General features: G+C 44.0%; 1 protein-coding gene across 8 annotated transcripts in view; it reads right to left on the bottom strand.

The window, feature by feature from the left end:
* fryl (furry homolog, like) overlaps positions 1 to 27,553 on the bottom strand; it is a 693,453-nt gene that overhangs the window by 192,007 nt on the left and 473,893 nt on the right. For all 8 annotated transcript variants that reach the window (XM_070870121.1, XM_070870109.1, XM_070870094.1 and 5 more), the window contains 5 exons: positions 22,438 to 22,610; positions 20,442 to 20,602; positions 11,589 to 11,699; positions 11,062 to 11,216; positions 1,248 to 1,347 (listed from right to left, as the gene is read on the bottom strand). In XM_070870121.1, the coding sequence (XP_070726222.1) occupies positions 1,248 to 1,347; positions 11,062 to 11,216; positions 11,589 to 11,699; positions 20,442 to 20,602; positions 22,438 to 22,610 (700 nt within the window). The remainder of the gene's footprint in view (positions 1 to 1,247; positions 1,348 to 11,061; positions 11,217 to 11,588; positions 11,700 to 20,441; positions 20,603 to 22,437; positions 22,611 to 27,553) is intronic.

The following is a 27,553-nucleotide window of genomic DNA, read 5'->3' as shown; positions in this document are numbered from 1 at the left end:
GCACGGATTCAGTCGAGGATTCCGGATAAGAAAATCAAGTCTGAAATCCGGAGTCATCAACTGAATCCGTGCCAGATTTTGGGTTTTACTGGATTTCGGACCTCACCGCTGAAAACCTGGCACGGATACAGTCGAGGATTCCGGATTTCAGACTACTGATTTTCTTATCTGAAATCCGGAAAAACCTCTAAACCTGAACGGATTCAGTCCTGAGGATTCTGGATTTCGGACATTGTACCTGTACCAGAAAGGTCCATCGAATGCAGCTGGAATTCGGCTTGTACCTACTGAAGGATTTGATGGCTCTGTTGTCATAAATATTCTGCAAATTAGGTGAGAGCTTTTTGGTGCTACTGACTTCTGTGTATATCCTGTTGTGCATTGGATTCTGAAGAGCTTTGCTGGGTCGAGCTTTTGCATTACAGCTTGACACAATATTACTCTAGCTTCAGGTCACCTGCCTGAGGGAATCGCAGCAATTGTGGTCCAGGTGTTGCCAATCCTGAATTCAACTATGTTGTGCTGTGAATTTCGCACTAATTTATTTTCTATATATGCGCAAATTCAGTGTCAAATTTTAATTTTGACAGTAACATGAAATGAGACCAAGAAGCTAACTGCTGTGGCAATAAAAATGTCACAACGGTTCAGTATAGATGCTCTTCAGGTGTTAAGGTATATTACACAGAGAGTTTTACCTTGTAAAATATCTATGATTCACCTAATCTAAGGTTGTTGATGCAAATGCGGAGTGCAAAAAACAGAAAAATGCACAACTTTTATGCTAATATGCATAAAGATAGTAACTGCATTAATCAAGAATGTTAGTTTAAAACATTAAAACTGATACTGCACTCAGGCAAGTGATGAAGCAAATGATAGGTATGGGTTACACATTGTGCAAAAAGGAGGATTTGTAACAAATAGAAATTCTCTATGATTCTCCTCATTTACTGCTGGGCTAATTTGGATGTTTAAAAAGTTATGGCGACTGTCAAAACCAAGACCTTTGAATTAACGGGCCTCATTTGTTACTTGAAGCATATTAAATGAAGACAATATTATGAATAAAATAATTATTATGGCTTGTATATTTCTCAAATTTCATAACATTTAGATTTAGAATGAAGAGACTATTTTTTGCTGAGGTTTAATAACAAAACAAATATATATTAATAGTTACATAAGACATTCAGTTATTCATTGGGTGAAAGTATCACTGCTTTCATTTCAAATCATTCACAAACCTGCAGCAGTTGCATGGCAATTTCATAGATCTCTCTTGATGAATCAGCTGCTTTGAAAAGTATCAGGTTCAGAAGGGTCACAGTGTCAAACTGATAATCCCTGTGAGGAAGTTCCAGAAGTACATACATTATTAAATTTATAGAGTTAAGCTTTTATTTAGTCTTATGATTAGAGTAAGTGAAGCACACATGAATAAAAATAAATACTAAATCAACTGGCATGATCGCAAGATAAATATGCCAGTTTGTTCACACAGAATATGTGCTGAATAGTTAATGAAGGTTCAACTTAAAGAGCTTGTTTATGCCAGAGCACTATCATCAGGAAGAAACCCGAAATAAATTAAAGCCAAACTGGAAGGGGCAGAATTTCCGACGTCCCAGTCCCGTACAACGTTTCTACGGACCCGGGAAGGCATCGGAAAAGCCGGTTTTCAGCACGCAATGCACATGTGCTGAAAACTGGCTTTTCCGATCTGTCAAGCTGGGTGCGAGGACAGTTGTAAGTGGAAGTTTGGACTATATACCCATATCCTGCACGGCAAATGTCCTCAAAACTCTTGCGCCTGAAAAAGCAGGCGCATAGCTTACTTTTATAGGCGTAAGAGTTTAAAAACATAGAAAAAACATGATTAAAATTAAAATTTAAAAAACATATTGATGTTAAAACCCTGCCCACTCAGATAATGTTATCTTAAACCTTAACCCTAACTTTTTTTAAAAATCGGCAATTTAAAAAAAACGTGTAACATTTTTCATTTCTTTTAGTTTATTGTGAGAGGTGTTTTTTTAAAATTTATGTATTTTTTTGAGAGTTTTGGGGTTTTTCTCATTCGTTGTAATAGGAGTTTCGTAACTTACAAAACTCCTATTACAATGAATGAGAAAATACTTAGCTATGATTGGGTGTCCAGGCACACGTGACTCCTGCGGACGTCCCTATGAGCACGCGCTGCGCGTCGCAGGGAGAGGAGGCCTGTGGATTGGGAGTTCAAGCGGGCGCAGCAGCTTCAGGTCAGTGCGCATTTTATTTCTATTCTTTATTGATTTTCCCGTGGGAAGTCCTCCTTGGAATTTTTGCCCCGAAGTATAATGGGAAATCAGCATACATCAATGTTGGGTAATTTATTTAAAAACGCAATCCAGCAAATTAACTTTTGAAGATCCGTAATTAAAAATATTAGCTACCAACAAGACTTCTAAGAACTTAAGAAATAGGAGGAGTAGGCCATTTGGCCCCTCGAATCTGCTCCGCCATTCAATAAGATCATGGGTGATCTGATCTTGGCCTCAACTCCACTTCTCAAAAGATTTAATACTTGACCAGTGCACCTTCATAAGATTTCAAATTTTACTCCCATAATTTCGTGAATTCTAACTAGTCACAGGTATTGCACTAATTTTGACTTCAAAAACGTAAATTCGATATTATTTCCCATTGTAGACACAACTGTGTGCTTCAAGCCACATTTTAGTTTGTAACTAGTTATAGTTCTCTCTCGCTGAGATCTTTGCCCATGTTCTCAGATTCCTCCTTGTATTATAAGCATACCATGCCCTCTATAACTGGCAGCTAGGAGTTGTACGAGGGTGGCACAGGTTGGTTCAGCCTCATGGGAAATGCTTGTTGCAGATAGCTTTACTGAAGTTGGAATTCATTTTATTGAGAACCACAGATGAGAACTCATTTCAATAGCTCAGCACAACAACAAAATCATCAGATATCCAACAACAGATAATTCAGAAGCACAAAAGCAAATACTGCAGAGCCTGGTAATCTGAAGTAAAACAGTAAGTGCTGGAAATAATCAACATCTGTGGAGAGAGAAACAAAGTTAACATTTCAGGTCGATGACCTTTCGTCGGAACTAGAAAAAGTTAGAGATGCAATAGGTTTTAAACGTATAAGATTCTGACGGGACTGGACAGGTTAGATGCGGGAAGAATGTTCCCGATGTTGGGCAAGTCCAGAACCAGGGAACATAGTCCAAGGATAAGGGGTAGGCCATTTAGAACCGAGATGAGGAGAAACTCAGAGAGTTGTTAACCTATGGAATTCCCTGCCGCAGAGTTGTTGATGCCAGTTCATTGGATATGGGGATCAAGGGGTATGGAGAGAAAACAGGAAAGGGGTACTGAGGGAATGATCAGCCATGATCTTAGTGAATGGCGGTGCAGGCTCGAAGGGCCGAATGGCCTACTCCTGCATCTATTTTCTATGTTTCTAAACAACTACAGGGGCAGGGAAAGGTGGGGGGGAAGGGAGGAAAAAACAAAAGTGATCGGGTGGAAGGCAGGAGATATTAAATGACAAAAGGGATGATGGTGCAAGACAAAAGGGGATGGTAATAGAAGAAGTAAAGAAACAAAAGATGGGTCTAGAGGAGGTGTAAATGGGAACAGAAGAATCATTACCAACAGCTGCTGTCTGAAAAAATGGGGGCAGTGTTTATATGATCTGAAATTGTTGAACTCAACATCGAGTCTGGAAGGCTGTAGGGTGCCTAATCGAAAGATGAGTTGTTGTTCCTTGAGCTTCTGCTGAGCTTCATTGGAACAGTGTAGAAGGTCAAGGACAGAGAGATCAGAGTGGGAATGGAGCGGAGAAATAAAATGACCTGCATTTGGTCTCCCCACTGTAGAGATCGCATTGTGAGTAGCGAATACAGCATACTAAATTGAAATAAGTAAATTGCTGTTCACCAGGAAGGAGGGTTTGGAGCCCTGGAGGTGGGAAGTGAGGAGGTAAAAGGGCAGGTGTTGCATCTTCTGTGCTTGAACGGGAAGGTGTTGTGGAAAGGGGAGAGGGTGTTCGGGGTGAATGAGGAGTGGACCAGGGTGTCGCAGTGGGAATGGTCCCTTCAGAATGATGAAAGGGGAGGGGAGGGGAAGATGTGTCTGGTGGTGGCAGAAAAGGCAGAGGATTATTCATTGAATGTGGAGGCTGGTGGGTGGAAGGTGAGAACAAGGGGAACCTGATTGTGGTTCTGGGTGGAAGAGGAAGGTGTGAGAGGGAAGTGCGGGAAATGGGACTGACACGGTCGAGGGCCATGTCAACCATGGTAGAGCGGAATCTTCGGTTGAAGAAAAAGGAAGACATATTGGAAGCACTAGTACGGAAGCTGGCATCATCAGAACAGATATGATGGAGACGGAGAAACTGTGAGAATCGCTGGGTTGGAGGAAGTGCTGTCAAGGTAGTCTTCGGAGTCAGGGCTGATTGGGGTTATTGGTCGATAGCCTATTCCCAGAAATGGAGATAGAGAAGTCGAGAAAGGAAAAGGAAGAAGGGGAGCTGGACCATGAGAAGGTGAGGGAATGGTGGAAATTGGAAGCAAAGTTGATGAAATTTTCCAGTTTGGGACGAGAGCAGGAAATAGCACTGACACAGTCATCGGTGTACCGGAAACAGAGGTGCGGGAGGAGACCCGAGCAATGGAAGTTCCCTCTAATTATTTTTGGACTGCACGGCCCATTCAAAGATCCGCGCATGCCGATGAGCTGGCTGCTAGGGAGATCCAGAGTGCAGCGCAGCCATGCAGTTTAAAGGAAACATTGGACCTGAGTAAGACGGAAACAAAGAATGTTCCACATATCACACGAAAAGGACCTATAAGGGTTCCCATAGCAACACTCTTTATTTGGAGGAAGTGCGTGGAGTGTATGGAGAAGTTATTCAATGTGAGAACAAGTTCAGCCAGGTGGAGGAGGGTGGTAATTGGAAGCAAAGTTGATGGGGACTGGTTAGGCCTCTGTTCAAGTAAAAAGCGGAGGGACCTCAGGCCATCCTAGTGGGGTGTGCAGGTGTAGCTGTATTGGACATCCATGGTGAAACGAAGACTGTTAGCATCAGAAAACTGGAAACTTTTAAAGTGGCGGAGGGCATTGGAAGAGATGTAGGTGGGAAGAGACTGAACAAAGGGAGAAAAAATAGACTCGAGATAGGAAGAAATCAGTTCTGTGGGGCAAGAACATGCTGAAATAATGGGTCTACCTGGGCTGGCCTTTTTGTGGATCTTGGGAAGGAGGTAGAAGCGGACTGTGCGGGACTATGAGGTTAGAGGCTGTAGAGGGACGATCTCCAGAGGAAATGAAGTCAGTGACGGTCTGGGAAATTATGGCTTGATGTTCGGTAGTTGGGTCATGGTCCAGGGGAAGGGAGGAGGAGGTGTCAGAGAGTTGCCGTTTAGCCTCCGCAAGGTAGAGATCAGTTCACCAAACAACAGTGCCACCCTTGTCAGCAGGTTTAATGACAATGTTAGGGTTGGACCTGATAGAACAGAGTGCGGCAAGTACAGAGGGATGTTGGTTTGAGTGAGTGAGCAGATTAGAGAAATTGAGATGGCCAATGTCACATGGGCAGTTCCCAATGAAAGGATCTAGAGAGGATAAGGGGCCAGACGGAGGGGTCCAGGTAGAACGACAATTCTGAAAATGGGAGAAAAAGTCTGCCATGTGGATTGAAGACTCCTGGCCAAGGTGGGCACAGAGGCAAAGGCAACGCAAGAAGAGCTTAGTATTGTGCCAAGCTCGAAACTCACTGAGGTGGAGGTGTAAGGAGAGTAACTTGAGGCCTTTGCTGAGGACTGATCATTTGGGGCTAGAGAGGGAAAGGTCTGACGGGATAGTGAAAACACGGCGAAGGGCGAGATTGGAAGGATAATTCAAATCTTCCCTCCCAGTAGCCAATTTAATAACATATGTGTTTTTTGAAGATAAATTCTTTTATTGAACTGAATTAGCCTGATGTTCATAATGTTCAGTTGAACAACCTCAATTACAGCCCACTGTAAGAGCACGTGCCCATTATTGTTTAACCTTCAATACAAGAACAGTTTATGTTATGTATGTATGTATGTATGTATGTAGACCTTACCCAAATGTAAGACTTGCCACTAGGGTGCTCACCTGTGGGAGACCTAAGGGTCGCCTGTGCACCCTGGAGCAAACAGGTATAAAAGGTCATTCACCATGCTGCTTCCTCACTCTGGAGTCTGAATAAAGAGACTAAGGTCACAACAGTTTGAGCTTGCGATATAGTCTCGTGAATTTATTCTGAACATAACAAATTGGCGACGAGTAACGGATCAAGAAATTTCACGCGGCAATGGCTGCCGTTGGTATTCTTGAGAGATTTGTTGAGGGTGATGATTGGGAAGCCTTCATTGAGTGCCTCGACTAGTACTTCGTGGCCAACGAATTGGACAAGGCTGAGACGGCGCCCAAGCGCAGGGCGATTCTCTTCACCGTATGTGGGTCATCGGTATATGGCCTCCTTAAAAATTTGCTGCCACCGGTCAAACTAACGGATAAATCTTACACGCACCTTTGCTCCGAGGGCCAGAACGTGGCGAGTTTTGTCGCCGACCTAAGACACCTTGCAGGACAGTGTGACTTTGCAGGATCGTTAGGGGAAATGTTGCGGGACTTTTTCATGCTTGGAATTGGCCACGAGGTCATCCTTCGCAAACTGCTGTCTGCCGAATCCCTAGATCTGAGCAAGGCCATCACGATAGCCCAAGCTTTCATATCCACGAGCGATAACATGAAACAGATATCTTCACAGAATCGAAGCTCACCGGCGAGCACCGTGCACAAAATAATGTTTGCAGCAGGCAGAACGGCACAGGGCAGGGCCCACCCGATTGCAGAGACCAGACCTAGGCCTAGAGTGACTCAGAGTCTGCCGTGGGGCGTGAATGCGTATCCATTAGCACCATGTTGGCGCTGTGGGGGCAGCCATAGAGCTCAAACCCTATGTGTGCAAGGGCTGTGGAACAATGGGGCACCTCCAGCGAATGTGCAAACGATCTCTGACTCACCACATGGCAGAGTCAGGGGAGGACGACCGATCCAGCGAGGATCACGATGAACGAGCAGGAGAGGCAACTAAATCTGAGGATGAAGAGGAAGTATATGGGATACACACCTTCACTACCAAAAGCCCTCCGATAATGTTAAAAGTTGAACTTAACGGCACTCCAGTCTCCATGGAACTAGACACGGGGGCGAGTCAATCAGTTATGAGCCAGAAGAATTTCGAGAAGCTGTGGGGCGATGAAGCACAGCGACCCAAGCTGATCCCGATTCAGGCAAAGCTGTGCACCTGCACCAAGGAACTGATACCAGTTATTGGCAGTGCGGACATAAGAGTATTCCAGGAGGGAGCAATGCACGATTTACCACTGTAGATTGTTTCAGGTGATGGGCCAACGCTGCTTGGCAGGAGGTGGATGGGGAAGATTCGATGGAACTGGGAAGACCTCTGCGTTCCTTCTCCGATGAACGAAGCCTCCCCTTCTCAAAGGCTGAGCAAACCCCCACTTTCAGCTGAACCAGGCATCGAAGTGCAGATCCATTTGCAGATCCCCAAAGCACAGGCCGCTCATCACAACCACGAGGAGGTAAAGTTCAACCGAGAAGAGGTACAGGCGCAGTACCCACCACCCAAAGCCGATGACCCCTTCGCGATGATGGAAGAGGCTCCAGGTCGACCATGCGGAATGAGATTCCGGCCAAAATGATCTGACTGAGTCTTCCCAATGCCAGAGGCAAAATATCTGAGGAGGAAGATCACGGCAGTCGGCATCACGGACACGGAAGAGAGGGCGCCCAGGCCACGGGACGAGGGTGCGTCCAGGCCACGGGACGAGAGTGCGTCCAGGCCACGGGACGAGAGAGCGTCCAGGCCATGGGAAGTCGCCGCAATGGAACGAAGGAATGTGTCGCCCAGCAAGGAAGACGACTGGGTTTGGGGCAACGGTAAAGGGGCGGCCGCGGTGTAGGCCAGGAACCTACTATGCTCCAATAAATAGTGTGCACCATGTAACCCTTGCGAGCGGTCTTTCGCGGCCAATGATGTACCATTGTATGGGGTTGGGGGTACCTTACGACAAGCCAAAGTAGCAGGCGAACACCAACCGGTCATATATGTATCTGACAAAGTACTTGTCAACAAGTGATGTGTTATCACACGGGGTCGAGTGTGTTGTACAGCAAGCCAATGTAGCGGGCGAACCCCAAACGATTGAACATGTATCAAATAAGTTAAACAAAACAGCAGCCTGTGTTCACTGGACTAAAGAGACGTACCAATAGTGTCCCAATAAGTGCTCGAGTCAGACAAGCTGCTCATCCCACAAGCTTGGGAGAGCAGAAGCACCATTATCGATGCGTTGTTTCGAGAATGTCTAACACTGTCTGTGCACTGTAACATGATCCGCCACAGACCAGGCACTGAGAGCGGCATTAATGCCCTCAGTTGCCTACCACCGGGGTGGAAATGGAGCAGCCTGAAGACCCACTCGCAGTCGTGGAAGTGCTAGACAGCGAGGGGTCAACCGTAACAGCCTCCCAGTTTAGGACCTGGACCAGCCAGGAGTCCACGTTACCGCCCACCAAAGGTGAACTGATAGACGGGATGTGATAACCTATCCGTCGCAGAGATGATAGACCCATTCCAACGTTGCAAAGCAAGGCAGGGCGACTACACACAGTCGATGGACCGGGGCCCTCATACTACGGCCAAAGGTCCACGGGGACCACTAGGCCTCCCGCCACTACCGAAAGGAGGGAGAGAGAAAACAGGGAATTATAGACCGGTCAGCCTGACATCGGTAGTGGGTAAAATGATGGAATCAATTATTAAGGATGTCATAGCAGTGCATTTGGAAAGAGGTGACATGATAGGTCCAAGTCAGCATGGATTTGTGAAAGGGAAATCATGCTTGACAAATCTTCTGGAATTTTTTGAGAATGTTTCCAGTAAAGTGGACAAGGGAGAACCAGTTGATGTGGTATATTTGGACTTTCAGAAGGCTTTCGACAAGGTCCCACACAAGAGATTAATGTGCAAAGTTAAAGCACATGGGATTGGGGATATTGTGCTGACATGGATTGAGAACTGGTTGTCAGACAGGAAGCGAAGAGTAGGAGTAAATGGGGACTTTTCAGAATGGCAGGCAGTGACTAGTGGGGTGCCGCAAGGTTCTGTGCTGGGGCCCCAGCTGTTTACACTGTACATTAATGATTTAGACGAGGGGATTAAATGTAGTATCTCCAAATTTGCGGATGACACTAAGTTGGGTGGCAGTGTGAGCTGCAAGGAGGATTCTATGAGGCTGCAGAGTGACTTGGATAGGTTAGGTGAGTGGGCAAATGCATGGCAGATGAAGTATAATGTGGATAAATGTGAGGTTATCCACTTTGGTGGTAAAAACAGAGAGACAGACTATTATCTGAATGGTGACAGATTAGGAAAAGGGGAGGTGCAAAGAGACCTGGGTGTCATGGTACATCAGTCATTGAAGGTTGGCATGCAGGTACAGCAGGCGGTTAAGAAAGCAAATGGCATGTTGGCCTTCATAGCGAGGGGATTTGAGTACAGGGGCAGGGAGGTGTTGCTACAGTTGTACAGGGCCTTGGTGAGGCCACACCTGGAGTATTGTGTACAGTTTTGGTCTCCTAACTTGAGAAAGGACATTCTTGCTATTGAGGGAGTGCAGCGAAGGTTCACCAGACTGATTCCCGGGATGGCGGGACTGACCTATGAAGAAAGACTGGATCAACTGGGCTTGTATTCACTGGAGTTCAGAAGAATGAGAGGGGACCTCATAGAAACGTTTAAAATTCTGATGGGTTTAGACAGGTTAGATGCAGGAAGAATGTTCCCAATGTTGGGGAAGTCCAGAACCAGGGGACACAGTCTAAGGATAAGAGGTAAGTCATTTAGGACCGAGATGAGGAGAAACTTCTTCACCCAGAGAGTGGTGAACCTGTGGAATTCTCTACCACAGAAAGTTGTTGAGGCCAATTCACTAAATATATTCAAAAAGGAGTTAGATGAAGTCCTTACTACTCGGGGGATCAAGGGGTATGGCGAGAAAGCAGGAATGGGGTACTGAAGTTGCATGTTCAGCCATGAACTCATTGAATGGCGGTGCAGGCTAGAAGGACCGAATGGCCTACTCCTGCACCTATTTTCTATGTTTCTAAGTCTCAAGGCCACTGCGGCCATCCTGGGCTTGTCAGACCTCAGGGTCAGTGACAATAGCCCGGAGGCAGGTAGCCCAAATCACTAAACCTAGCACCGCGCATCACAGTAGACTACCTACAGATCCGGCTATCCTGGGTGCTATGCAGTCACCAGACAGAATCACTCAGAACCGAGTCTTCCGCATGTCATCAGTAGAGAATGCACCATAATTGCACGGCCCCTACATGCGACATCAGAATAAGTGATGTAGACCATGTTCAGGGTCCCAGTTGGGCCAATAGCACCGCATTAGCCAAGGTGGGGAATGGAGTGTATGTGATGAAAACGGAGCATTTGATTGTGAAACCATGTACCGGGCTAACAAGTGAAGCATTTGGACTCGACCAAACTGCGAACTACAGATAACCAGGAACCACTGTGAAAGGACCTGGCCCCCAGCGATCCACCAACACGATCAACTTCGTCATCAACCACGAGGATGAACCCACCATGTCAGGACTTCAACCCAGGCAATCGACCTGGGGGCACGGGGAGCCAGATCGACTCAACTTGCAAATAACTTGCACAATAAGACTTTGGGGGGAGAGTGATGTTATGTATGTATGTAAACCTCACCAAAATCTAAGACTTGCCACTAGGGGGCACACCTGTGGGAGACCTAAGGGTCACCTGTGGACCCTGGGGCCAGCAGGTATAAAAGGTGATTCACCATGGTGCTTCCGCACTCTGGAGTCTGAATAAAGAAACCAAGGTCACAACAGTTTGAGCTTGCGATATAGTCCTGTGAATTTATTCTGAACATAACAGTTTAAATTGTACCTGTTATGAAACACATTGGCTATTGCCTTGAAACATCCAGCTGCCACACGTCTTGAACCTGTATAGCATCGATCTACTGCCCAGTACATCAGATTACTCTGGTCTGGATTCAACTCTAATAAGAGCATTACAGCTTCACAGCCTAACTGATGAACCTAAAGGAAGCATGTGTAAAATACAGAGCTAATATTAAAACAGTAGCTGTAGAAATAATTATTTCATAAAACAATGGCAACTGTTGTGGCAGAGACAATTAATTATGCAGATTAATGCAGCTAACAGTTTGGTTTTAGCATCAAGACTCAATTGAAATCATCTTACCATAAAAGACGACATTAATATTAATGTATCTTGTAAAATAGCCTTAATTATATTATCTTTAACTGGTGAATTTTCAGAACATAAGTGATCAAAGACCATATTCAAGTTCGTTTGGTCTTCAATATTACTAAGATTACTACTTTTATACATGGCATTTATTGTGTACATCTACAATTTACTAAGGATGTATCCCTGATATTTCTTACCTTTTTTTCTTGGGAATCCAGGATATTATCCAACCACTTGTACAGGTAGCCATCTGATGACAGACCTACATTATCAGACACGGGTCCACAACATAGTACAGCTGACATAGCCTATGGTGATGAGAGACGGGATTGATATGCATGAACAAATATTTTGTATCAGTCTTTACGGTAGAGGAAACTAACAATATTCCAACAGTGGATAGTCAAGGGGCTATGGCGGGGGGGCGGAGGAGAACTTAACACAATCACAATCACTAAGGGGGTGGTACTCAAGAAGATAATGGGACTAAAGGCAGATAAATCCCCTGGACCTGATGGCTTGCATCCTAGGGTCTTAAGAGAAGTAGAAGCAGGGATTGTGGATGCATTGGTTGTAATTTACCAAAATTCCTTGGATTCTGAGAGGTCCCAGCAGATTGGAAAACTGCAAATGTAATGCCCCTATTTAAAAAAGGAGGCAGACAAAAAGCAGGAAACTATAGACAAGTTAGCCTAACATCTGACGTTGGGAAAATGTTGAAGTTCATTATTAAAGAAGCAGCAGCAGGACATTTGGAAAAGCAAAATTCGGTCAGGCAGAGTCAGCATGGATTTATGAAGGGGAAGTCACGTTTGACAAATTTGCTGGAATTCTTTGAGGATATAACGAGCAGGGTGGATAAAGGGGAACCAGTGGATGTGGTGTATTTGGACTTCCAGAAGGCATTTGACTAGGTGCCACATAAAAGGTTACTGCACAAGATAAAAGTTCACGGGTTTGGGGGTAATATATTAGCATGGATAGAGGATTAACTAACTAACAAAAAACAGAGAGTCGAGATAAATGGTTCATTCTCTGGTTGGCAACCTGTAACTAGTGAGGTGCCGCAGGGAAACTTAATAATGCTCAGCATTGCAGGAGTAAATGAGTTATATGTGTCCCCTTGAATGGGAGATAAATTTTTAGCCTCACTGAGAGTAGTTTATAATAACATTATCTTCGTTTTGACGACAATTTCATCAACTTTATTTAAACTTTTGATATATTTATCACAGTAGGACAATACTTATGGACACTGAGGGGGGGGGGGGGACTTTAAAAAAAAACTTGATTCTGGCATAAAGGTAGGACTTCTATTTTTTATTTGTTATTGATTGATTGCTTATTACTTTTTGTGGTTTGTTTAGAGCTTTGTAAGTCTTGGTGCAGGTCCTCCCAACTTCCTTGTATTTTTTATTTGTCATTGAATGCTTATTTTTGTTCTTTGTAAGTGTTGGTGCTTTAAATGTACTAACCTGCGCCGAATTCTTAACTGCCCGCAATGTTTTTCCGAGCTGGCCATATACGCTGACCTAAGTCGATTTGGAATAAGTTTTAGCTTAACTGACTTACTCTGGAGCAAATTTTTTGGGGAAAATGGCATTTTTTAAACTTACGTGAGAAAAAACAACTTACTCCAAAAAGATTGATGCAAGTCATGGCCAAAATTGGGCCCCGAGTGGAGCCTCACAGAATTAACCCCATTATGTCTCCTTGGAAGCCTATAAACATTCACTGTCGGATGAAGCATGTGGTGCCAACACTGGAGTGATATTATGTAGAGGGTCCCAGTTCATGTGCCTTCCCATAAGATTTGTGTCAATGTCCCCAGGTGTGTCTCCAAGTAGAATGTAACACGAACAATTCAGGTAATCTCACTATATTCAAATTGTACACAATAGGGCATCTGCTACTTAGATAAACAGCAGCAACCTCAGTGTCCATAAGTATTGTCCTACTGTGATAAATATATTAAAAGTTTAAATAAAGTTGATGAAATTGTCGCCAAAACGAAGATAATGTTATTATAAACTACTCTCAGTGAGGCTAAAAATTTATCTCCCATTCAAGGGGACACACATAACTCATTTACTCCTGCAATGCTGAGCATTATTAAGTTTCCCTCCTTTCCCCAACCTTGAAATTCAACACTTCAGTGCTGAATATATACACACTAACTTATGCATGAATATACTTATGCATGAATATACACTTGTATTGTGCATAGATTTATAATGTCTGTTAAAATTGGTTCAGAAATCTAAATTATTTAGGATCTGAGATTTTATTATTAAATCCACGTTCTTTTGAAAATTGCTCAAAGATAGCCAGAGCAGGAGTAACCTATACGGCCCCTCAAACCTGCTTCGTCATTCAATAAGATCATGGCTACTTCTTCAACCTCAACTCCACTTTGCCTCCCGATCTCCACATCCCTTGATCTACCCTATGTAAACTCGAGGTGATCCATTGGCTTCCGATTAAGCAATGCCTCAATTTCAAAATTCTCATCCTTATTTTCAAATCCCTCCCTATCTGTGTAATCTCCTCCAGCCCCACAACCCCGAGATGTCTGCGCTCCTCTAATTCTGCCCTTTGAGCATCCCTGATTATAATCGCTCAACCATTGATAGCCGTGCCTTCTATTGCCTAGCTCTGGAACTCCCTGCCTAAATCTTTCCGTCTCTCTACCTCTCTTTCTTCTTTCAAGACGCTCCTTAAAACATACCTCTTTGACCAAGCTTTTGGTCACCTGCCCTAATTTCTACTTTTGTGGCTCGGTGTCAAATTTCGAAACAGCGATCATAATATCATTAGATTTAGAATAGCTATGGAAAGGACAAAAAACCATCAAGTGTAAAATAACTTAACTGGAGTGGGGTTAATTTCAGAGAGTTGAAAAGGAATTTGGCCCAGGTGGATTGGAATCAAAAATTGGTGGGCAAAATAGTAATTGGACCATAAGAGACCTTCAAAGAGCAGATGGTTCAGGTACAGAGTAGACACATTCCCACGAGGGGGAAAGTAAAGACATCCAAAGCTGGAGCTCCCTGGATGCTAAACATGTGGAGATTCAAATGAAACAGAAGAAGGAAGCTTATGACAAATGTAGGCCCATAATACTGTAGAGAACCAAGCTGAATGCAGAAAGCACAGAGGAGATCTTAAAAAGGGAATAAGAGGGGCAAAGAAAGAGTATGCAAAGAGATTAGAGGCCAACATAGGAACCCAGAAGTACTTTATAAAAATATAAATAGTAAGAGGGTAGTCAAAGGAAGGTTGAGGCCAATTCGGGACCATAAAAGAGATCTTCTTGTGGAGGCAAAGGGCTTGGCCGAGGTACTTTGGCCTCAATTTTGGCCACTAGAGATTTCTGGCGTACTTGCCAGAGGTGCACCAGTTTTCCATGCTTGGAAGTGCGCCAAAAATCTTCGGGACAATTTTGGCCGCTGTCCCGGGCCTTCTAGCTGCTGGCGTGACGTGGCGACTGGGTCTGTGGGCGGAGCCAGCGTCCTGCGCTGGAAGCAGTGCCGGGACGCTGGACATGCGCAGTAGGATCGGGATTTGCCGTGATTGCGCATGCGCAGTAGAATCGGGTCAGTGGGTGAGTGAGAGCTGCAGTTTCAACTGATCGCACATACGCAGTAGAATCGGGCTCCCGATACCTTGCCGCGTTTCTGCCGAGCCCAGCCAGGCCAGCCTTTCCCTCCACCCCCACCCTTCTCTTCAACCTCCCGATACTTTGCCACATTTCTGCCCAACCCAGCCTCTCCCTACACCCCCACCCTTCTCTTCAGCCTCTTGATACCTTGCCGTGTGTCTGCCCAGCCCAGCTAGCCCAGCCCAGCCTCTCCCTACACCCCCCAGCCTTCTCTTCAGCCTCCCGATACTTTGCCACATTTCTGCCCAGCCCAGCCTCTCCCTACACCCCCGAACCCCCACCTTCTCTTCAGCCTCTTGATACCTTGCCGTGTGTCTGCCCAGCCCAGCCTCTCCCTACACCCCCCAGCCTTCTCTTCAGCCTCCCGATACTTTGCCACATTTCTGCCCAGCCCAGCCTCTCCCTACAGCCCCCAACTTCTCTTCAGCCTCTTGATACCTTGCCGTGTGTCTGCCCAGCCCAGCCTCTCCCTACACCCCCCACCCTTCTCTTCAGCCTCCCGATACTTTGCCGCGTTTCTGCCCAGCACAGCCTCTTCCACCACCCCCACTCCCGCCTTACCTTACCTTCCCTTCAGCCTCTAAATGCGTCTTTGCCGGCCGCCCCTTTCCCAGGCCGAATGGCCTCCCGTACAGGCCGGCCCGTTGCCTTCCCCGGCTGAGTTCAATTCAAGGTAGGATTTACTACAATTATTTATTTGTTATTCAATTGTTTACCTGAGTTCTTTATTGTTATTGAGTTATTTCAACTTTTATTTGCAATGTTTGGTGCTTGGATGCAGGTCCTTACTTACTTACCTGCGCCGATTTCTTAACTGCCCGCAAGATTTTTCAGAGCTGGCCACGTACGCTGACCCAAGTGGATTTGGAGTAACTTTTAGCTGGCCAGAATTGCCTAAATGGCCAAAACTGGCCTAAGTGGCTGGGAACGCCCTCTTTTGAAAAAAAAACCTGAACTAAAAAAAATCGTACCTAACTGAGTTACTCTGGAGCAAGTTGATTGGGGAAAATGGCGTTTTTTTAACTTACGCAAGAAAAAACAACTTACTCCAAAAAAATTGGAGCAAGTCATGGCCAAAATTGGGTCCTAAATGAGTACTTTCTGCCTGTCTTCACTAGAGAAGGGAATACTGGCAATATAGCGGTCAAGGAGGAGATAGTAACAATATTGGATAGGATAAAAATAGATAAAGCGGAGGCACATAAAAGTTGGCAGTCCTCAAAATATTAAAGTCACCCTGTCTGAATGGATTGGATCCTAGGTTACTGAGGAAAGTAAGGGTGGAAATTGTTGAAGCTCTGGTCACAGTCTTCCAACCCTCCTGAAACATGAGGATGGTGACAGAGGACTGAAGGATTGCAAGTATTCAAAAAAGGGGAGAGGGATCCACCTGACAATTATAGGCAACGTGTAGGCCCCGACCGGCGTGAGAACGCCAGCGGCAGGTTGGGGCCATAAAAGAAGCGGAGGAGTGGCGGCCCGGAGGCAGTGTGGAGGCATACCACTTCAGGGAGCAGCGCGAGCTTGTGCAGGTGGGCGACGGCAGCGAAGAGTGACGTCATCAAGATCCAGGTCGGTGATTGGAGTGTGGACAAATACAGCAGTAGTGCGGAGAGACTGTGGAGGGATGTGATCGGGACCCAGGAGAGGTACGAGTTCGGGGTCAGGGGACCAGGGGCAGCATGGGCCAGCCCACACTGCGATATGTGCGCACACTAGGTCCGTGCAGCAAAGCAGGTCTCCAGTCATCTTGGATAACCCTTGTCACTGGACCAAGACCTAGCTCCATTAAGCCCGTGGTGTGCAACGGCCACCCCACGTTAAAAAGATCCACGCACAGGCATTTTCCACCTTTCAGGATGTAGTTCAGGACCTGGAATATTAGGTCTTTCATTGAAACACCTGTGAACTCATCCCTTTTTGGCGTAGAAGCAAGTCATCCTTGTTTCGCGGGACTGCCTATGATGATGATGATGATAATGATAGGCCAGTCAGCCTAACATTGGTGGTGGGAAAGCTTTCAGAGACAATTGGGCCCAAGTTTCAGCTGGAGTTGCTCCTCTTTTTTTGGAGCAACTAGTTTAGTTTGGAGTATCTTAGAAATCACAACTCTCGGCATTTAGTTTGCTCCAGTTCTAGTGAGTTAGTTTAGTTTTGTTTTAGTTCAGTTTTTTTTTCCAAAAGCCACTTATGGCTGTTTTGCAAGTTTAGGCACCAAAAAATTACTCCAAACTAACTTAGAACGGAGTAAGTGGCGACTTTTGTACACTCAGAAAAACCTTGCGTACACCTTAGAATTAGGCGCGGGTAAGCCTAATAAGGGCGGGGGGGGGGAGGGGAAGGGAAGTTAGAGGGAAGTAGTTAGGGGATTTTCCAAAGCATTAAACACTTCAGTTTTAAAAATAAAGAACCATCATCAATAATAAATGATAAATAAATTAATAAATAAAAAATAATTCAATAAATAAAAAGTAAAAACAATCATTCAATAAATCAATAAATAAAAAATAAAAAGTTCCTACCTCACCTACCCGTTCGGGAGTACTGGGAGCCCGGCCAGGGCTAGAGGCTGTGTGCTGCAGGCTAGAAATCGGCACTCTGCCCGCTCCAGGAGCCCATTCGGCCAGGGCTAGGGGCTGTGTGCTTCGGGCCCTTCCCACACAGCCAGCAGCACACGCACACAGAATCTGGGGACCAGGAGCTACTGCGCATGGGCGCAGACTCCACTGCGCACTGCCAGCACTCTTTTTGGTCCAGGGCTGTAGCTCCGCCCCCCCCCACTGTTGTGCTGCATCGCGCTGACTGCTGAACAGGCCTGCTGCACTCGGAGAATCGCAAGGTAAGTTTTTGGTGCGCTTTTCATTCCACAAAATAGGCGGGCCTCTCGGAGGTACGCCGTTCTAGTGGATATCAGAAACTTGGCCCAATAATCTGGGACAAAATGAATTGGTACTTGGAAAAGTATGGACTAATAAATGAAAGTCAGCATGGATTTGTTGAAGGCAAATCGTGTATTGATTTAATTGATGGAGAGGGTAGATGAGGGTCGTGTGGTTGATGATGTGTATATGGACTTTCAAAAGGCGTTTGATAAAGTACCACATAATAGACGTCAACAAAATCAAAGCCCATGGGATTAAAGGAACATTGGCAGTGTGGATACAAAATTACCAGGGTCAAAAAACAGAGTAGTGGTGAACAGCTGTTTTTCAGACCAGTGTTCCCCAGGGGTCGATATTGGGCTCATTGCTCTTTTTGATATATAGTGATGACCTGGACTTGGGTATACAGGGGATAATTTCAAAACTTGCAGATGACACAAAACCCGGAATTGTAGTAAACAATGAGAAGGACAACAACAGACTTCAGAAGAACAAAGACAGACTGGTGAAAAGAACAGACATATCACAGATGAAATTTAACGCAATGCAGTGTGAAGTGATACCTTTTGGTACAAAGAATGAGGAAAGGCAATATAAACTAAATGGTGCCATTTTAAAGGGGATGCAGAAACAGAGAGACCTGGGGATGTATGTAAACAAATCTTTGAAGGTGGCAGAACAAGTTAAGAAAGCTGTTAAGAAAAAAAGCATATGGGATTCTTGGCTTTATTAATAGAGGCATCGAGTACAAAAGCAAGGAAACTGTGCTAAACCTTCATAAAACACTAATAAGGCCTCCACTGAGAATTCTCAATTCTGGGCACCACAATTTAGGAAGGATGTCAAGGCATTAGAGAGGGCAGAAGATATTTACTAAAATACTACCAGGGATGAGGGACTTCAGTTCTGTGGAGAGACTGGAGAAACTGAGGTTGTTCTCCTTCGAGCAGAGAAGGTTAAGAGGAGATTTGATAGAGGTGTTCAAAATCATGAATGGTTTTGATAGAGTAAATAAGGAGAAACCGTTTCCAGTGACAGAAGGGTCGGTAACCAGAGGACGTGGATTTAAGGTGATTGGCAAAAGAACCAAAGACAACATGAGAATTTTTTTTTTAAAAAGGAGTGTTGTAGTGATCTGGAATGCACTGCATGAAAGGGCGGTGGAAGCAAATTCAATAGTAACTTTCAAAAGGGAAGTGGATAAATATTTGAAGGTAACAAAATTACCTATGGGAAAAGAGCCAGGGAGTGGGATGAATTGGATAGCTCTACCAAAGAGGTGGCATATGTACGATGGGCCAAATAGCCTCTTTCTGTGCTTTATAATTCTATGACTAAATAAATTGTTTTCAAACTTTAAATCTACACAAGGCTGTTGTTAACTAAAATTCCAGTTAATGGTCCACAAAGAATGTACCAAAATAAGACAAATGAAGAATGAAACTTGACTTTAGATTGTTGAACATAGCAATTCTTTCACGTGTGAATGCCACAACCATAATTAATATAAAGCTGAAATTGTTCTGATTAAGATACATGCTGTTCCATTTAGTGCCAGTAGGTGGTGCACATGTGATAGAAAGACAGAGCTAAAAATTTGCCAACCTTGCGACTGTTTTTTGGCGATATTTCGCCGTTTTTCATGAAAAACCAGTCGTTGGGAAATTCAGAGACGTCTTGCGGCGGCTTTTAAGTACTGCTGGGGAGTGGGCCGCCGCCATGCAAGACTCGAAATATCGCTTTCGCCAAAAATTTGGCTCAGTGCGCACCCGTATTTAGGGCGAAAAATACCGGCAGGTAAAAAGCTGCGTTGCAGCCCTTGAGGAGCAGTAAGTATGAAGACCTGCAAAAAAGGCAAGTTAAAGTTTTTATTTTTTAAATTCTTTTTCAGTGATTCGATAGTTAAGTGTCTTGTGAATGTTTTGGGATTTTTTATTTTTTGGTGTTTTCCTCCTCCCAAGGCCTCTCTCGCAGCAGTATCGGCTCGGAGTAAAGTTGCAGAAAATTTGTGGTTTGCGCCACGAAGCCTCGTGCAACATCGATTTTTACCACTGCGCAAATTGAAGTTTGAATTTTAGGCCTTGCAGCAGTAACAGTGCGAAAGCGATATTTTTGGTGAAAAAAATACCATTTTCGCCAAAAAATGAATTTTTCGCCCTTTTAAGACTTTTCACTTACACTAGTATGAAATTAAACTTCATTTGAGCTCGGACCCACACACGAAAGCATTTTTCATGCAAGAAAATGATTACAAATATTTTTGTTCTTCCTTATATAAACAAGCTGTAATAAGAGGATTTTTGCTAAATATGTTGTTGTCATATGCACGAATATGTTTGTGTTAATTTTTAGTACGTGATCTACTTAAAGAAAAATATTGATCAGTAACATTTGTCAAATGACAGGATGCAACTAGCAGGACAAAATATAAAACCATTACATGTAGAACTAGACTTAACAAAACATTTGGTGGATTTTCAGTGAACTAGAGTATAAATGTCTTGTACCTTTAATGCAGAATACTGGTGCCGGTTAATTTGCATGTTCCTATCACTGTATCTGTCCAGAGGAGTAAACATTATGCTAAAGGGACCGGCCCAGTGGCTGAACAACATAAATAGACTATGGCGTAGACTCTGCTGTGGAAAGATAGCCCTGCGTTGGTGCACTGTAAGGAAAGACAAAATAGTAAAATTAATCTCTATGTCTCCTGGATAAATTAAGCATTGTACAATATATTACCTTCAAATCAATTTAAACAAAAATCTCCTCCGGGCGCACAAGTGTTAAACAACGGTAAGAGAATTGTTTATTTTCTTTGGCTGGAGTCAGATTTTGGATCTGGTGCACACTCACACTCATAGATGAAGGGTTATGTAGAACATATTTATTTCAAAACTACATTAGGATTGCTCAATTTGACTGATAAAAATCAATATCTCAACAAAACAGTTATGGAATTTTGAGAGTTATTCAAGCAATCCTTCTCTAATTAATCTCCAAGCACATTCAGCACAAAAAATTTCTGCCTTTATGATTTAAAATGTACCAGTGCTCAGAATATGCCAAGTGAAGCACTGATGATAGAAGCAGAGTTCCATCACACAGCATTTCTATAATATATAAGCTAATCATTTCAAGTTTGTTTGGTCAGTAATTTGGGTTTTTGAAATTATATTGTATGCAAGTTTGCAATTGTGGGAGAAGATGCCTTTTTTTAATATCTCTGATTACTGTTCACAAATGTCAACTTCAGTGATAGAAATAATTGGCATTCTGATTACTGGATCACAGTCCCCACTGCTTATAGCGGGTGCATTGCTGTCAATGCTATACATGGTAGTCAGTGAAATCAACACACATTTTTTTAAAGCAAGGAGGGAATCCCCATGCTCTGTCTCCCCATGGTGATGGGTGTCTGAAGTTGGTGGGCTGCCTGAAAAGACTGAAAGGTAATCATACTTTAATGAGGTGTGAACAGCTGCTTGAATTGCCCAAAATAGTCAGCACTCTTAATGCAGACTAACTATTTGTACTAACTGCTTTCTGCACATGGGGTAAAGGACTTTGGCTGGGGAGGGATGTACTTGCAGATGAACTTCAGGATGTGGCTTATCCTCCAAGAGGACCAATCAGCAATAGGTCATGTGATAATGGAAAGCCAATCAGAGAAACGGCTGCCATTCAGTTAGTACAAATAAACGCATCCCTCTTAATATGGTTTAACCGACGCCATGGTAGTTGACGCCTATGATAATGACAAATGGTAGTGTCATTTGCCTGATATAGCAGCTGGGGTCTATATTGAGAAAGAACCTGGTGGTCTTCAAATAAGCCTGTCTCTACTTCAAAGGACAGAAGTTTGCTGTTCACAAGATCATCTAACTAAATGGTAAAACTGATTACCATGATTGCATGTGTTCTTTGATCTAATGTTTTAAAGTCTAACTTTCGAGTACAGGGAATAGAAACGTTACTGGTTTTTGCTCCATCTTTGGTTCCTATTTTATTTTAAATATTTGCTATGGTATTGAAACATGATATTTTATGCATTTGCAAAAAATATAGTTGTGTTTAATTATATTTTGAAGATTTTCTTCAGGTTAGTTACAGCTGATAGATATCGTAGCATTTTCCTTACTTTCCAATGTTCTAGTTCTTAAAGGTAGTTACACTACAGAAATTTAGCTAAACTGGTGTGGTGAAACTCCAGAGTTAAGGCCTGACCTGATGGTGGCCTAACTGGATTCACACTATAACTAGTACTGATGTAAACTCATATTACATTGATGTTACAGTTGTAGGGTAAAGGCACCCCAGGACTTAACCAGATGATGATAAATTGCACCTCTTGTGCTAAATCAACTAAATATTACTGTCTCCTATCAGATAATAAGAAATTAGAACACTTGTTGGCGAGACACACTTGCATTCTCAATGCATATGGGTTAACAAAAATATTTCAAGACATTAGCACATTGCTTATCTTGTAATTATGCGTACCTGGGACATTTTGAATGATATTTGCCACCAAGGCACTGAAATGGCATCGGATATCCTTTAACGTGTCAGAATCCTTATCATTCTCAGCTTCAAGTAGCTGCCTCGTTAGATCAACGTACTCCAACAAAGTGTTATTGAGGGAATGTGTTTCATTATCAAGGCCTCCACTTCCACTGATAATTGGAGGAAGAATGAATACATAAGAAAACCACATTCAAAGATGCTAAACATAAGAAAACCAAAAACACAAACAAAGCAAACCAACTACAAGAAATACCTATACAAAAGCAAAATACTGCGGATGCCGTAAATCTGAAATAAAAACAGAAAGTGCTGGAAATACTCAGCAGGTCAGGCAGCATCTGTGGAGAGAGAAACAGAGTTAACGTTTCAGGTCAATGACACTTCATCAAAACTGGAAAAAGTTAGAGGTGCAACAGATTATTAAGCAAGTGTAGTGGCTGGGTAAGGTGTGGGGGGGGGGGAGGTGGGAGGAAAGAACAAAAGGGAAGGTCTGTGATAGGATGGAAAGCAGGAGAAATTAAAAGACAAAATGGATGATGGTGCAAAGCAAAAGGAGATGGTAATGGGACAAGTAAAGAAACAAAAGATGACTCTAGATGAGGTGTAAATGGCCATGTGAGGGAAAAAATGGGGAGAAGAAATACCCATGTCTTTATTATACCAGGATGTCAGAGAAATATGTGCTGTAAAATTCGAAGTGAAATTACAAACAATGAACAGATAAATTGCACATCAATTTAGCTGTTTCTCTACAAATCAGAATCACCAATTAGGATGGTCCACACTGGAAAGGTGCCATGTTGTCTCGAGACTAACAGCTCGCCCTAGCACTCCAAAACAATGCACACCATGATGTCACAAAGAGCATCAAATCTACTTTACCTACTGGTCAGTACAAGTACTCCCAAATTGCTTCCAAATTTGGAACACCACAGTGCACATGCAAATCTATACACACGGCTTAATTTATGATATATATGTGCCGGCACATGTTCAGCGGTGTTCTAAGCTTGGGAGAAAATTGCAGTATCGTTGACAATGGACTGGACAATGTAAGCAAAGCAGAAAATGCTGGAAATACCCAGCAGGTCAGGCAGCATCTGTGGAAAGAGAAGCAGAGTTAACGTTTCAGATCAATGACCCTCCGTCAGAACTGTAAGCAAAGCAGTTTGTTTAATGTTCATCACGCTTATTGAACTTGTATCATGTTCAAATAAATACATTAAGAGCAAGAGGATAACTGAAGAAAGAGCAGGGCCTATTAGCGACCATTAAGGTAACCTGTGTGTGGAAGTGGAAGATGTGGGTATGGTTCTTAATGAATGCTTTGCATCTGTTTTCATAAAAGAGAGGGACGATGCAGGCATTGTAATCAGGTAGGAGGAGTGTGAAATATTAGATGAAATAAACATAGTGAGAGAGGAAGTATTAAGGAGTTTAGCATCTTTGAAAATGGATAAATCCCCAGGTCCGGACGAAATATATCCCAGGCTGTTAAGGGAAGCAAGAGAGGAAATAGGAGAAGCTCTTAACATCATTTTCCAATCCTCTCTGGCTACAGGTGAGGTGCCGGAGGACAGGAGGACTGTTAATGTTGTACCGTTGTTTAAAAATGGAGAAAGGGAATAGACAGAGTAATTACAGGCCAGTCAGCTTAACCTTGGTGGTGGGAAAATTATTGGAAAAAAATTGAGGGACAGAATAAATCTTCATTTAGAAAGACACGGATTAATCAAGGACAGTCAGCATGGATTTGTTAAGGGAAGGTCGTGTCTGACTAACTTGACTGAATTTTTTGAGGAGATAATAAGGAGGGTTGATGAGGGCAGTGCGTTTGATGTAGTGTATATGGATTTTAGCAAGGCTTTTGATAAGGTCCCACATGGCAGACTGGTACGAAAGTAAAAGCCCAAGGGATCCAAGGCGAAGTGGCAAGTTGGATCCAAAATCAGCTTAGAGGCAGAAAGCAATGGGTAATGGTGGTTGGGTGTTTTGTGACAGGAAGGCTGCTTCCAGTGGGGTTCCACAGGGCTCAGTACTAGATCCCTTGCTTTTTGTGAGGCGTGAGTGCGAGCAGCGGGGAGTCCGGGGACGTCGGAGGCCGACAAAAGGCCCAAAAGTTCGTGAGGCGGGAGTGCGAGCAGCGGGGAGTCCAGGACGTCGGAGGCCTACTGGTGCAGCTGCAGCAGGGAGGCAAAAAGTAGTAGAGAGAAATCGAAAGGTGACGTCACAGCCAAGGGGGTAAGTGAGTGGCTGGTGATTGGCGAGTAGTTTATCTTTTTCTTTTCTATATCAGTAAGTAACCTTCAGCATTGTTGTTGCCAAATTAAGTTAATCTAAGGGTTAAGTCCTAGCAGGAGAACTCGAACTCGTGTTATGCTCCTCCTGTACTATGTGGGAAGTCAGGGACGCTTCCGGTGTCCCTGACAACTTCGTGTACGGGAAGTGTATCCGCCTCCAGCTCCTGATGGACCGCATTGCGGCCCTGGAGCTGCGGGTGGATTCAATCTGGAGCATGCACGATGCTGAGAATGATGTAAATAGCACGTTTAGCGAGTTGACCTCACCACAGCCAAAGGGTACACAGCCAGATAGTAAATGGGTGACCAACAGGAAGAGCAGTGGAAGGAAAACAGATACACCGCTTTGGGTACTGTTGAGGGGGATGACTCATCAGGGGAGGGCAGCAGCAGCCTAGTTCATGGCACCGTGCACAGGAGGGCAGGAAAAAGATTGGGAGAGCTATAGTGATCGGGGATTCGATTGTAAGGGGAATAGATAGGCGTTTCTGCGGCCGCAACCGAGACTCCAGGATTGTATGTTGCCTTCCTGGTGCAAGGGTCAAGGATGTCTCGGAGTGGGTGCAGGACATTCTGAAAAGGGAAGGTGAACAGCCAGTTGTCGTGGTGCACATAGGTACCAACGATATAGGTAAAAAAAACAGGATGAGGTCCTACGAGACGAATTTAGGGAGCTAGGAGTTAAATTAAAAAGTAGGACCTCAAAAGTAGTAATCTCAGGATTGCTACCAGTGCCACATGCTAGTCAGAGTAGGAATCGCAGGATAGCTAAGATGAATACGTGGCTTGAGGAGTGGTGTAAAAGGGAGGAATTCAAATTCCTGGGACATTGGAACCGGTTCTGGGGAGGCGGGACCAGTACAAACCGGACAGTCTGCACCTGGTCAGTACCGGAACCAATATCCTAGGGGGAGTGTTTGCTAATGCTGTTGGGGAGGAGTTAAACTAATATGGCAGGGGGATGGGAACCTATGCAGGGAGACAGAGGGAAACAAAATGGAGGCAGAAGCAAAAGATAGAAAGGAGAATAGTAAAAGTGGAGGGCAGAGAAACCCAAGGCAAAAAACAAAAAGGGCCACATTACAGCAAAATTCTAAAGGGGCAAAGTGTGTTAAAAAGACAAGCCTGAAGGCTCTGTGCCTCAATGCGAGGAGTATTCGGAATAAGGTGGACGAATTAACTGCGCAGACAGCAATTAACGGATATGATGTAATTGGCATCACGGAGACATGGCTCCAGGGTGACCAAGGCTGGGAATTCAACATCCAGGGGTATTTCAACATTTAGGAAGGATAGGCAGAGAGGAAAAGGAGGCAGGGTGGCATTGCTGGTTAAAGAGGAAATGAATGCAATAGTAAGGAGGAATATTATAGCCTGGATGATGTGGAATCGGTATGGGTGGAGCTGCGGAATACCAAAGGGCAGAAAACGCTAGTGGGAGTTGTGTACAGACCACCAAACAGTAGTGGTGAGGTTGGGGACAGCATCAAACAAGAAATAAGGGGTGTGTGCAATAAAGGTACAGCAGTTATCATGGGCGACTTTAATCTACATATTGATTGGGCTAACCAAACTGGTAGTAATGCGGTGGAGTAGGATTCCCTGGAGTGTATTAGGGATGGTTTTCTCGACCAATATGTCAAGGAACCAACTAGAGAGCTGGCCATCCTAGACTAGGTGATGTGTAATGAGAAAGCACTAATTAGCAATCTTGTTGTGCGAGGCGCCTTGGGGAAGAGTGACCATAATATGGTAGAATTCTTTATTAAAATGGAGAGTGACACAGTTAATTCGGAAACTAGGGTCCTGAACTTAAGGAAAGGTAACTTCGACGGTATGAGATGTGAACTGGCTAGAATAGACTGGCAAAGGATGCTGAAAGGGTTGACAGTGGATAAGCAATGGCAAACATTTAAAGATCACATGGATGAACTTCAGCAATTGTACATCCCTGTCTGGAGTAAAAATAAAACGGGGAAGGTGGCTCAACCATGCCTAACAAGGGAAATTAGGGATAGTGTTAAAACCAAGGAAGAGGCATATAAATTGGCTCGAAAAAGTAACAAATCTGAGGACTGGGAGAAATTTAGAATTCAACAGAGGAGGACTAAGGGTTTAATTAAGAGGGGGAAAATAGGAGTACGAGAGGAAGTTTGCAGGGAACATAAAAACTGACTGTAAAAGCTTCTATAAATATGTGAAGAGAAAAAGATTAGTGAAGACAAATGTAGGTCCCTTGCAGACGGATTTGGGTGAATTTATAATGGGGAACAAAGAAATGGCAGACCAATTGAACAAATACTTTGGTTCTGTCTTCACGAAGGAAGACACGAATAACCTTCCGAATGTATTAGGGGACAGTGGGTCTCGTGAGAAGGAGGAACTGAAGGATATCCTTATTGGGCGGGAAATTGATGGGATTGAAGACTGATAAATTCCCGGGGCCTGATAGTCTGCATCCCAGAGTACTTAAGGAAGTGGCCCTAGAAGTAGTGGATGCATTGGTGATCATTTTCCAACAGACTATCGACTCTGGATCAGTTCCTATGGACTGGAGGGTAGCTAATGTAACACCACTTTTTAAAAAAGGAGAGAGAAAACGGGTAATTATAGACCGGTTAGCCTGACATCAGTCATGGGGAAAATGTTGGACTCAATCAGTAAGGATGAAATAGCAGCGCATTTGGAAAGCAGTGACAGGATCGGTCCAAATCAGCATGGATTTATGAAAGGGAAATCATGCTTGACGAATCTTCTGGAACTTTTTGAGGATGTAACTAGTAGAGTGGACA

The sequence above is a fragment of the Pristiophorus japonicus genome, chromosome 2 (genome assembly GCF_044704955.1).
Source record: "Pristiophorus japonicus isolate sPriJap1 chromosome 2, sPriJap1.hap1, whole genome shotgun sequence".
In the NCBI taxonomy this organism is placed as follows: Eukaryota; Metazoa; Chordata; class Chondrichthyes; family Pristiophoridae; genus Pristiophorus; species Pristiophorus japonicus.
Note: the sequence above shows the minus strand (reverse complement) of the source record. Positions and strands in the feature narration are given on the sequence as shown.